At 48.6% G+C, this 12,134-nt stretch overlaps 1 protein-coding gene across 2 annotated transcripts in view; it reads right to left on the bottom strand.

Annotated features, from left to right (window-relative positions):
- Positions 1–5,640: 5,640 nt before the first annotated feature.
- L3mbtl1 (L3MBTL histone methyl-lysine binding protein 1) overlaps positions 5,641–12,134 on the bottom strand; it is a 34,806-nt gene continuing 28,312 nt past the window's right edge. The window contains exons 22-23 of one of the 2 annotated variants that reach the window (XM_021155694.2): positions 11,488–11,550; positions 5,641–8,362 (exon numbers count right to left, since the gene is read on the bottom strand). In XM_021155694.2, the coding sequence (XP_021011353.1) occupies positions 8,228–8,362; positions 11,488–11,550 (198 nt within the window). In that variant the 3' untranslated portion in view covers positions 5,641–8,227. The remainder of the gene's footprint in view (positions 8,363–11,487; positions 11,551–12,134) is intronic. The other variant, XM_029469373.1, reaches the window with a different exon arrangement.

The following is a 12,134-nucleotide window of genomic DNA, read 5'->3' as shown; positions in this document are numbered from 1 at the left end:
AGAGCTGAATGGGAAGCTCACTGGCATGGCCTTCCATGTTCCTACCCCCAATGTATCCGTTCTGGATCTGACATGCCTCCTGGAGAAACCTGCCAAGTATGATGACATCAAGAAAGTGGTGAAGCGCCGGGCGTGGTGGCGCACGCCTTTAATCCCAGCACTCGGGAGGCAGAGGCAGGCGGATTTCTGAGTTCGAGGCCAGCCTGGTCTACAAAGTGAGCTCCAGGACAGCCAGAGCTATAAAGAGAAACCCTGTCTCGAAAAACCAAAAAAAAAAAAAAAAAAAAGAAAGAAAGTGGTGAAGCAGGGATCCGAGGGCCCTCTAAAGGGCATCCTGGGCTACACTGAGGACCAGGTTGTCTCCTGTGACTTCAACAGCCACTCTCACTCTTCCACCTTTGGTGCTGGGGCTGGCATTGCTCTCAATGACCACTTTGTAAAGCTCATTTCCTGGTATGACAATGAATATGGCTACAGCAACTGCGTGGTGGACCTCATGGCCTACATGGCCTACAAGGAGTAAGGAACCTTTGACCACCCACCCCAGCAAGGACAATGAGAGCAAGAGAGAGGCCCTTGGTTGCTAAGGAGTCCTTGTCCCAACTCGGCCCCCAACACTGAGCATCTCCCTCACAATTTCCATCCCAGACCCCCCTAGTAACAGGAGGGGCCTGGGGAGCTCTCCCTGCTCTCTTGAATACCATCTATAAAGTTCACTGCACACACCCTCCACCCCCCCAAAAAAGAGAGACATATACAGAATATACATATATGCAGAATATACATATATGGTCACTATATGTAGAGAGAACATACATATATCACAGATTTCTTGATGATGAGTATATGATCTGTGTGTTATTAGATGGTCTTACATGAGGATCATTGAGTATCCTCCATAAACTAAGATAGACATGGCATTACTAGACTTAATGTTATATGATCAATTGTCCTAGTTATGGTAGAATTAGTGACCATGATATCACTCACTGTATGGTGCATGACTACATATTGAACATCTTTAACCCAGAATTATGCATTACCATACAACATTTTGATAAAAGCAGCATATTCCCTTAGTCTGTCAGTCTGAGTTTATTCAGACCTTCCCCATCCTTTCTGTTCCTTCTCATTCTCCTGTTCTTCACAGTGTCTGGTATCATGCTGGCCCCACCTTTCCTACCACTGTATCTCTCTTGTTTAACAGCCTGCTCAATGGAGCCTGTGCATCTCCTTACAGAGGCCTGCTCAATGGAGCCTATGCATCCCCTTACAGAGGCCTGCTCAATGGAGCCTATGTACTCCTCTTACTAATAATTTTATTGTGAACCAGGACTCCGTGGGCAAGGTGATGGCTAGATAGGCCTGAAGCGTCAAATTTGGTCCCCAAACCAGGTAAAAGCTGGACAAAGTAACTCAAGTACCTGTCATCCAATGAGGCCCTGCTAGGAGGCAGAACAGGAGACTGGATAGCCAGAAGCTCCCAGGCCGGCTAGTTTAGTGTGTATGAAACAGTGAACAAGAGATATTCTTTTTTGTTTGTTTGTTTGTTTTGGTTTTGTTTTTTCGAGACAGGGTTTCTTTATGTAACCCTGACTGTCCTGGAACTCACTCTGTAGACCAGGCTGGCCTCGAACTCAGAAATCCATCTGCCTCTTCCTCCCAAGTGCTGGGATTAAAGGCATGCGCCACCACTGCCCCGCACAATATTCTGTCTCAGACATGGTGGAAGTTGAGTACTGGCATCCAGGACTGTCCTCTGACTTTCAAACACACACTCCAAGATGAGCGTGCATACCCACCCTCACATACACAGACTCCTTTGTTGTGGTTGTTATGCTCAGGTTTCAGGGACTCCAAGGACCACTGGTGCAAACACATAAGGATCTTTATTAGGAGCTCGTGAGCAAGGTCCTTACCATCACTGTCGTCGCAGGTCAGAAGTGAGAGCCTCCAGTCCAGGGGTGCAGGGTGTTTGTTGTGGTTACAGCAAACTTGGGGAAATTCCATACAGGTCAGCGAGTTAATATTTTTAAAACTGCCTTTCTGGCATAGTCTGCAGGAACCAAACACGGGAGCAAAGCCACTCGACAAACAGGATGGCTAGGTTATCGATTTTCTGCAGGATGTCTTAGGTTATCTATATGTTCCTTGGCCCTGCTGTTGTAGCCTGACTGGCTGTTGCTAAGGGGTGGGGGTGGCGGGTTGCCATAGGATGATTGCGCAAGTGGACTTAGTGGTTTTCTTCCTGGACTTGGAGTTTAGCCCCTTTGCACAAAATGGAGTTTCTTCTCAAAAAAATGGAGTTGGTTGGGCTTTGCATGATCTCTTCTCCTTTAAACTAGTTAAGATACGGTTCTGCTGTTGTTTCAGCAACTGCTGGAGAGAGACCCAATGACATTAGCATTCACGTTGTTCCCTGGTTTTATTCTCCCTGGAAGCTTTTCTATTTCTTTATTCTCCTCTTTTTATTTATTTATTTATTTTTGGTTTTTCGAGACAGGGTTTCTCTTTATAGCCCTGGCTGTCCTGAAACTCACTCTGTAGACCAGGCTGGCCTCGAACTCAGAAATCCGCCTGCCTCTGCCTCCTGAGTGCTGGGATTAAAGGCGTGCACCACCACGCCCGGCTTATTCTCTTCTTTTTATAGACCTTCTTTTAATCCTGCTATTTTACAGTATTGCAGGAGGCCACTGCTCCCTGCCCTAGCACTAAGTGTGGTCTCTCAGTTTGGACACTAACAGATCTCAATTCTAGAATAGTTCTTTTTTTTTCCCCCTTGGTTCTATTTTTTTATTTTATAGTGTGGATGTTTTGCCTGCATGTAGGTTTGTGTACCATATTTATACCTGGTGCCCCAAGGAGGCCAGAAGAAGGTGTCAGATCCTGGAACTAGAGTTCCAGAGGCTTGTGATCTTGAACACAGGTCCTGTGTTTTAACCACCGAGCCATTGCTCCAGCCCCCGAGTGTGTTTATTAAAATAATTCAATGTTTGACGAGTCTGCGTATTTTCAATATTTTTCCTATTTCCACCTCATTGTTTTTGTGTGTTTGGAGACAGTCTATCCTTCAACTGGTACAGCCTTCCTGAGGGTGAGGCTGGTCATCAGGATTGCAGGCATCCTTTCGTCCCGTACTCTCTCTAGGAGACGCCTTTTGCTTTACCTTTCGACCCGTGTATTAAAATTTTATTTCCACAATCACATTGGAATGTTCCACAGCCTTTCCTTATGCGTCAACATTTCTTTTATTGCAGCTGTCTGTTCAAGGGTTAGCTTCCAGGAAGAAGAATCGACGTTTCCACGGTGATAGAAAAGGAGGAGAAGAGATGTGGGTGGCGGGGAGGTGCCTGCTTCCTGTGACGTCCACGGCGAGGCCATACAGGAGATGATGGGAAACGCATGGTGAGGAGGCTGGAGGACCGTGTGAAGGGAAGTAGGGCCAAGCTCCTTAAGGCACAGTTGTCCCCGATGGCCATGGGAGCTCGGTTCGCAGAAGCCCGAGGCCACCAGTCTACCTTGATGCCAATCTGTCCAGGCTGGGAAGTTTCTGCTCTAGAGGAGGAAGCTGAGCTCTTGAACAGCTCCATGGTTGGCATTCTCTTAGTCAGTTGGTTTGGAAGGGCAGTGGAAAGCAGGAATTAAAGATTTTGATGAGGTAGTTACAGTGAGTGTGCATGGCATTTTAACACCAGAAAGCATCATGCTAATTTTAAAACCAGGGGTGTCCCTTAATTCTTTGGCCTTGATTATTAATATAAAACATTGTTATGAGACCCCAGGAGCTCTGCTTATGTTTTTAATTTTTTTTAAAAAAATTGTATGTATATGTGTGCTTATTTGTATGTGTATGGGTGCACATATCTGGGGCGGGTGGTCAAAGAAAAATCCTGTGTTGGTCCTGAGGCCTTAGGTCCTCATCATAGGGAGTAGCTGGCCAGGGAGCTCCAGGGATCAGAACTTAGATCTTCAGCTTACTAGGCAGGCACTTTATTGGCTGAGTCATCTCCCCAGCCCTGGCTTGTATACTCTTTAAAAAAAAAAGTAGGGATTTAATTATTCAACAGATTATTGAGCACACACTTCCCTGTCCATGTAGTGATTTTATGTTTTTCTTGCATGTATATCTGTGCAGTAAGCACATGCCTGGTGCCTGAAGAGCCAGAAAGGGGAGTCAGATCTCCTAGACCTGGAGGTACAGACAGCTGGGAGCTGCCATGTGCCTGCTGGGAACTGAACCTGGGTCCTCTGCAAGAACAGTCGGGTTCTTAACCACCAAGGGATCTCTCCAGGCCCAGCTGATTACACTTTTCTTATAAATAAATAAATAATCAATTTTATATATTTGAGTACACTGTCTCAGTCTTCAGACACACCAGAAGAGGGCAGGTATCAGATCCCATTACAGATGGTTATGAGCCACCATGTGGTTTCTGGGAATTGAAACTCAGGACCTCTGGGTTACACTTTTAAGACAAGCAGGTATATAGTTACTATACAGTTTTCCTTCTTTTTTTCTTTCTTTCCTTAGCCATATCATTCCATGAGAACTAACCTCAGACTCACTATGTAGCAAAATGGCCTCAGTTTCTCATCCTTCTGTCTCCATCTTCCCAGTGCTGGGACTGGAGAGGTAGACCCCCTGGCCTGGTTCCCGAGGTGCTGGGGATCAAGCTCAGGGCTTCCTGTGTGCTAGGCAAGCCCTCTACTAGACAGCCCCCACTCTCAGCTAACACCAAATCCCAAAGCTCTGGATCTGGCATCTGGAGCTCTTGGTGGAACCATCTGGGCTCTCAGCCTTCGGCGCCCCAACATCTCCAGCTCTGCTGCCTGGGACCCAGGTAACTTGTCTTAGCCTAGCTCTACTTCAGACCTGCAGCTTTCCTTGGTGGACACCCCACAGTCCTGGCATCTCAAACATCTTGATATCTTCATTGTAACTTGGAGTCCACCCTTGTCGATTCATACAATGGTCACTCAAGGCCCCCTTCTGGAAAATCTGGCCCTACCGCACACCACCTGGCCTTGGCAGCTTTCTGGAAGCTTGGAGCAAGTTTCCACAACCCTGTCATACTTAGAACTCTTCTGCTTGCAAAACCAGTGCCAAGGGGCCCTGTCAGCCTGAGGTGTCGTCTGGCTCACTTTAGCTCAGCCTCTGTGCTCCTCCTCAGTGGCCTGCTGTGAGAACACATCCCTAGTCAGCTGTTTCTAAGCAGGGACTCCTTTCTACAGTAGTCTCCATTCAGCTTCCTCCTTTCAATACATTTGCATTTTTATAAACCGGGTCTTTTAAAGTATAAAACTCAGTTGCTCTAGGGCAATAGTTCTCACCCTTTCTAATGCTGTGACTCATGTGATGAGTCCCAGCCTTAACGTTATTTTCGTCTCTACTTCCTAACTGTAATGTTGCTACTGTTATGAATCATAATGTGAGTATCTGTGTTTTCAAGGGGCCTAAGGCTAACCCCTGGGAAAGGGCCATTCAGCCCCCAGAGGGGCCATGACCCATAGGCTGAGAACCAGTGCTCTAAGACCTACCAAGCAGCAGAGAGAAGGAGTTAGTCTCCTCGACATGGCAGCACTGATGGTCACCTGTGTGTTCTGGGCATTTCACCACGAAAAGAAAAACAGACTCTGGCTGCAGACTGGTTATTTATTTATTTATTTATTTATTTATTTATTTATTTATATTGTCTCAATACACAGACAAATCATACTATATTTTCTTTGTAATGTTTCCTCTCTCAAGAGTCACTTTAGCTTAAACCAGAGGATTTTCTTTAAGAATTTATGCTTGAGAGCATACACACACATACACACACACAGACACACACACAGACACACACACAGAGCAAGTAAACAAAAGTAACACCATTACAGTGCGTGTGAATGGAGGTGCAAACAGGTTTCATTTTCAGACTCGGGAACCATTCTCTCTGCCTCAGAAATTAAACAAAGTTCATCACTGCCAGGGCTGGGCAGTGGCTGGACAAGCCTGCTGGGGACAAAGTATAAGTAGTCCCTGTTTCTAGAGACCAGGGCACAAGTGCCAGAGACAGCCACCCATGGCCTGTGCTCCCGGGCTCGGGTGTAGTGGGGACCCAGTGGGGTGGACGGGTGGGGGATGCTTGGCAGGCATGTTTCTTTTGACTTTTTAAGATTTGGTTTCTGATATTAGTGCAGAAGGGGTGTGTAGCCTAGAGTTGGGAGGCTGCGAGTCGTCTTCTCCAAGGCTGTCTGTTAGTCCGTCTGGTCTCTCCCACAGGCAACCACCACTGGCAGAGCTGCACGGCAAAAGCTGTGCAGTCCCTCTCGTTGGGAGCTGTGTGGTTCACAGCTCCAGTCAAGAACACAGAACATCTGCTGCCATCTCAGACAAGTCAGTGTGTGGCAGGACGGACTAAAGGCCAGGAGGTGGCAGTTTTCCACTGCAACCCAGACAATCACGATTGGAGGAGATTGGCTCCTCTTTATTTCCAGCAAATGGGGCAGTGACGTCATATCGGTCAACCTAGCCCTCCCTCCCTGCTTGGCTGGCCTTGCCCAGTGTCCTCCCAGAAAGTTACCCCTGAGAGCTGAAAGGGAAAGGGAACCTGAGCCTCTGCCAGGCTAGCTAGATGACACTTGGCTGTCCCCCAGAAGCTGTCTGGCCTAGGGAGGGGAGGTCCCCAAAGCGCGGAAACAGGAAATCAACAGGACTTTTTGGCTTCCCATTTCTGAGGAAATAATAAAGCCTCAAAGCTTAACAGTAGCCCTTCATATCCCCAATACTGCACCTCACACCGGCACCTGACAGATACTGCTGAGTGACCAACACGTGTGTACACACACACATGGAAAGACACACACACACACACACACACACACACACACGCAAAGACACATATCACATGACCTATAAGTTTACTGGATTGGGGGACAACCCTGCTCTTCAGCCTGTAGGTCCACCTCAGCACCAGATGAACTGAAGCCTGGCACTGGCTCCCACCTATTGGAGGGGCGGCTCCCTCCTGGGTTCCCTCCCCACTTAGGCTGGGAGGTGGATTTGGCAGTAACTGAGTGGAGGCCGAACCTCCACTTGGACAGAAAGGTTCGAGTCCCAGAGCCCCAGCAGGAACCTAGCTGGCAGTGAGAGACTGTTGGAGACTGGCAAGAAGGGCCAGGGAGGTCAGAGATAGGAGAGAGGACCTTTCCAACTCTACCATAAGCGGCTTTCATTAGACTCGAGAGCAGAATGAGAAATGTTTAAGGGACAGAGTGAATGTGATGTCATAGTGGTTGTGTGCTAGCCAGTGCTACACCCTCCTGGCAGGAGGCTGGGTTGGCAGGGGCCTCTCCCTCATGTGCAATATCTTGGCTGAGAGCCACAGTCAGAGAAAATGATACAGCCATCACACTTTCTGGAGCTAGTCTTTTGGTCAAAGACTCCAGTGTGTCTGACGTCCTAGTCAGGACCGCTTGCCAGGGCAGACTTCATCTCCCCCACACCCAACAGAGACAGCAGCAGGGAACTTAGGCCCTGCTTGTTAGGACATGGGCTCTAACCATCTGCTCACTCCGTACTGCCCACTTCAAAGCTGAGTGATCTTGAACTGAATGTGTTCAGGAAGGTGGTGCCTGGGCTCTCAATCTCTGCCTAGAGGCAAAAGGGAGAAGACAGCCAGAGGCTCCTAGTAAGAAGCTCCCATATTTCTGAGACTTAAGCATCTACAGGGGAAGAGAGCCATGGGGCCTGGCTGGACCATGAATGGGGAGTTAAAGGTATACAGCCAACAGCGGACTGGGAGGGAGGCGCCTATCATGTGTAAAATGTGCATACCAAGGTCATGGTCAGTTCTTCGTAGGGGGAGATGGGCCAAGGAGGAGAAAGGACATAGAGATGCCAAAAAGCGACATAGGTCTGAATAGAGGACGCCTTCCCTACCTAGCTCCTCCTAATTCCTAAGACAATAACCAAGGTGGCTAAAGCTGCAGGCTGCCCCAGCCAGGATACCTGCGGCCCTTATATCAGTCAGGTCTCTGTTTAGTCACACCTTCCCTGGGGCAACTGGAGGCAAATGAACTCCAGGTCCGAGGGCTGAGACCTGCTTCCCCCGGGCTCCTCTGCTCCCCCACACCTAGTCAGACAGTGAGGACAGGGGTGCAGAACTCAAGTTGGGAGAGAAGCACCATTTGCAGAGGGAGCCCCGTGAGGATGGGAGGAGCCCCCACTTCCCCCCCTGACCAGTCACTTAAAGGCATCATCAGTGTTTTTGAACATGAGAATGGCGTTATAGATCTTCAAGGCTGGGCCCAGCTTGACACTCATGATCTTCACAATGTCCGCCTGTGTCAGCAAAAGGAAGGCCTCGCCGTCAATCATCTGAGGGGGTGGGAGAGTGAGAAGGAGATGGGGGGGGGGNGGTATGTGGGAGAGGTCCGGCGTGGTGGGGGGTGAGGTGAAAGGAAGGTAGGGGCAGATATGGTGGGAAGTAGGGGGAGGGGAGAAAGGGCACGTGGTGGGTAGGGGAGGGAGGGAGGGAGGGAAAAAAGAAAAGACAAGGGAGGGAAAAAGGAGAGAAGGAAGACAACAATGGGGGCGGAGAAGGAAAGCAAGAAGCCTGGTCCCCGCACCACACACATTCAGCTTTTCTTTGTCTTTCTGCTGACTGCTCTGTGTCAGACATGTACACTGGAAAAGCGTCTTTGGAGCCCTTACAGACAGTAGCTTTGAGAAAACAGTTGCTGCTGACACAGTTGAGGGGCTCGCTACCAAATGACAACTCGGAGCTTCTTGTTTGAAAGTTAGTAAGAATTTCAAAATAGTGGCAGCAGAGCACCAAGCCAGCTGCCAGGTTCTTCGAAGAACAGGGCCCCAGGATGTTGTTGCACAGACTGCACGCCCGCCTGTCTCAGGAGCAATCCTGGCTCCTGGTCTGAGCGGCTTCACTCATTAGTCATCAGCTTTAAACACTGCCTGGACTCACTTTGTAACCGGGGCAACAGCCTCCATATCTACGAGTGGGATCTAGCATTTGTGAACCGCCCACCCCAAGCCAAAACAGAGCAAAGACAAACAAAAACAAAGACAACAGAAACCCCACAGCTGCCTGTGGGGACCCACCTGTCAAGCTCAGGGCCACTAACAGCAAGCTGGGGATTTTGAGGGCTATCACATGGGGTTCACTGTAACCTCTGACCTAATCCTGCCCCCCAAATCAGAGAGACGGAGAACACTCGAATGTAAACAAGCCTTTGGATCTGATTTTTAGTTCTAAGCCTTTTTCTATTAAAGTTATTTACTTTGTGTATGTACGAGTGTGAGTGTTGGTGTTGGATGTGTGCACGTTACTACATGTGTGTGGAGGCCAGAGGGCAATTTCCAGGAGTCAGCGCTCTCCTTCCATCATGGGAGTTTTAGGGATCAAACTCAGGTCTTCAAGCTTGGCATCAGGCACCTTTACCGGCTTATTAGCCAACTTGCTGGTCCTGACTCCGAGACTTTTAAAAAATATATATCACAAGGAAAAAAAAAAAGAGAGAGCGAGAGACAAGATAAGAGAATACTCTCCTAGAACGGGAGATATTGAAGGGCTACAAAACACCTGAAATAATTTATATGGGCCTTATTTGGCTCAAGAACGATTTTTTTAAAAACGTTCTGAGGTGACAGGAAATTTGGGGAAGGGCAGGGCTTGGATGATCAGTAGGTCGGAGAAGCTAGCACTGATTGCTTGCTTGCGCAATAACAGCGTTGTTTAAAAAAGTCACGAGTCACAGTGGTCAGAGGTGAAAGACCGTGACGCCTGTAATTTACTTCCAACTGCCTCATCCCCAGGCAGATGGAGCCAGTGTGTGAAAGGCTGAGAAGTGTGCATTCCGGTCCCCAAAGTCAGCTGTGGGGAGGGAGTGGGGGGGGGGAAGAAGGCAGGGAAAGGGGCTTGTGAGGTATGGGACTGAGAGGGTAACCTTTAAATGTCCACGGACAGGAGAGCTGTCACCTGAGCACTAAGTGGAGAAAAACTGAGTGTATGCAGCACTACACAGCACTACAGGGAATGAAGAGAGACCCACAGAGCACTGGCTGTCTGATTCCGCGCATGCAGTTCAAGAAGAGGCAAAAGCCAATCTATAAATCTACAATGCTAAAAAAAAAAATATGACGATCTACAGTGGTTATGTTTTGGGGTGAGGCCTGACCAGAAGAGGCTGAGGCAGAACTTTCTGGTATGATGGGGATATTCTGTCTTGATGGAAGTGGACTCAAGTCCACATGTTTCATAAAACGGGTGGCATTGGCCATTCACCTCGGTCATCTGGAGTGGGTGGGTGGTAGACATCACTACTGAGCAGTGATAAAGGACGGTCTTAGCATGCAAGAAACTAGGGGCTTAACTCCAAGCACCAAAACCAAACCAAACCAAACCAAACCAAACCAAACCAAACCAAACCAAACCAAACCCCTAAGCAAATGGGAAAAAAAAAAGCCATTCCAGGAAGAAGGAGCCCAATGCATTTACTCTGTGTTGGTCAGAATGTTCTAGAAGTAGGAGTCTGTCTGGACTGACACCCAGAAAGCATAGATAAGACGGGCAATACAGGGGCAAGACCAGAGACCACACTGTGCTGCTGCAGGGGCATGCCTCTGTTGTTTTGTAAGGAAGCCTTAAACACACTCAAGGGCTCCTTCCAGTTTCAAACTCTACAAATTAAAAGAGTCGCAAATAAAGTTCTTTATTTAAGGACAACTGCACACAAAAAGTCAGACTACCACTTATAGAGGTCTCCCCCATACTGGGCTTTTGGTATAGTGGTGGATTTCTATTTGACTCTGCAATCCTGCCAGATGGATGTACACACGTGCCCGGGATAGGATCCTACTAGATCTACTGCACTGAAGACTCATTCCTTCTTTCCAAAGTTCACAATGACTCACAAGGCAGCCCACAGTGCACTCTCTCTACCTCCGTCATAAAACCAGGAAGATGTGTGCTCGGAGACAAGATGCTCAAACTGGGAGAGCTAGGATTCCAGTCTAGACTGCCTTCAAACCTGACACTCTCTTCCCTGTAACTCACGGCATCACATCTTTCTTAAGCAATACCTAAGGATGTTGTACTGTGTTAGACTCTCTCCAGCAAACACTTACACCTATGCCACCTGTTATCTGCTTTAGGCTCAGTGGTATGTAGGGATGTGGCTCAGGAACGGAGTAGCTGCTCAGCCTGCTGGAGCTGTGTTCTCTCCCCAGCACTCCAATCTGTGAAATGTCTCAATTCAAACAGTCCCGGGCAGAGAGCAGAAGAGCAAACAGATTCTTTCCCAAGGGGAAGCTGAGCACAGTATCCCCACGCTGGGCCACAGTCCCTACAAGATTTCTCCCACAGATATGAGTGACTATGGTTGGTCAGAGGCCCCTCAGGCTCAGGGAATGCTGGGGAGGGGAACAGTGTCTTGCTGGCTCAGTGGCAGTGACTTCATCTCTGTCTCTCTGCACTTGTACCTTACCTCGTCTTTGAAGAGGCGCGCTTGGTCCTCAGAGCCCGTCAAGGTCTGAACGAAGCCAAAGACCTTGGAAATCAAGGGAGATATATTGAGCAGGGGATGAGAGCTAGGGGAGGGGTTGAGACTGTGATCTTGGGGCCCTTAAACTGTGCCAGCAGGTTCTTTCTTATCAGCCTCAGGGGATCCTCATGTCTTAAGGCACATGAAGGAAGGTCCCTTGTTCCTTATAGCATGGCGGACAGGAAGCATCCTCTCTATCTACAAGGGGCCTGTTTGGGTCAGCTTTGCTGGGCAGCTCAAGGGGCTGGGAGGGGTGAACATGAGGTTGGGAGCGGCATGCAGTTCTACCTGAGCAGGCCCTGGCCTGAGACTCCTGTGAGGGTGTAGGTTAGAGGGAGACGTAGAGCAGGAAGAAGAAGAAGGAGGAGGAGGAGGAGGAGGAGGAGGAGAAGGAGAAGAAGGAGAAGGAGAAGAAGGAGAAGGAGAAGAAGGAGAAGGAGAAGAAGAAGAAGGAGAAGAAGAAGAAGGAGAAGGAGAAGGAGAAGAAGAAGAAGGAGAAGAAGAAGGAGAAGAAGGAGAAGGAGAAGAAGGAGAAGGAGAAGAAGAAGAAGGAGAAGAAGAAGAAGAAGAAGAAGAAGAAGAAGAAGAAG

Source organism: Mus caroli, chromosome 2, assembly GCF_900094665.2.
Source record: "Mus caroli chromosome 2, CAROLI_EIJ_v1.1, whole genome shotgun sequence".
NCBI classification, from domain to species: domain Eukaryota; kingdom Metazoa; phylum Chordata; class Mammalia; order Rodentia; family Muridae; genus Mus; species Mus caroli.
The sequence above is the reverse complement of the archived record's forward strand: the minus strand, read 5'-3'. Positions and strand labels throughout refer to the sequence as shown.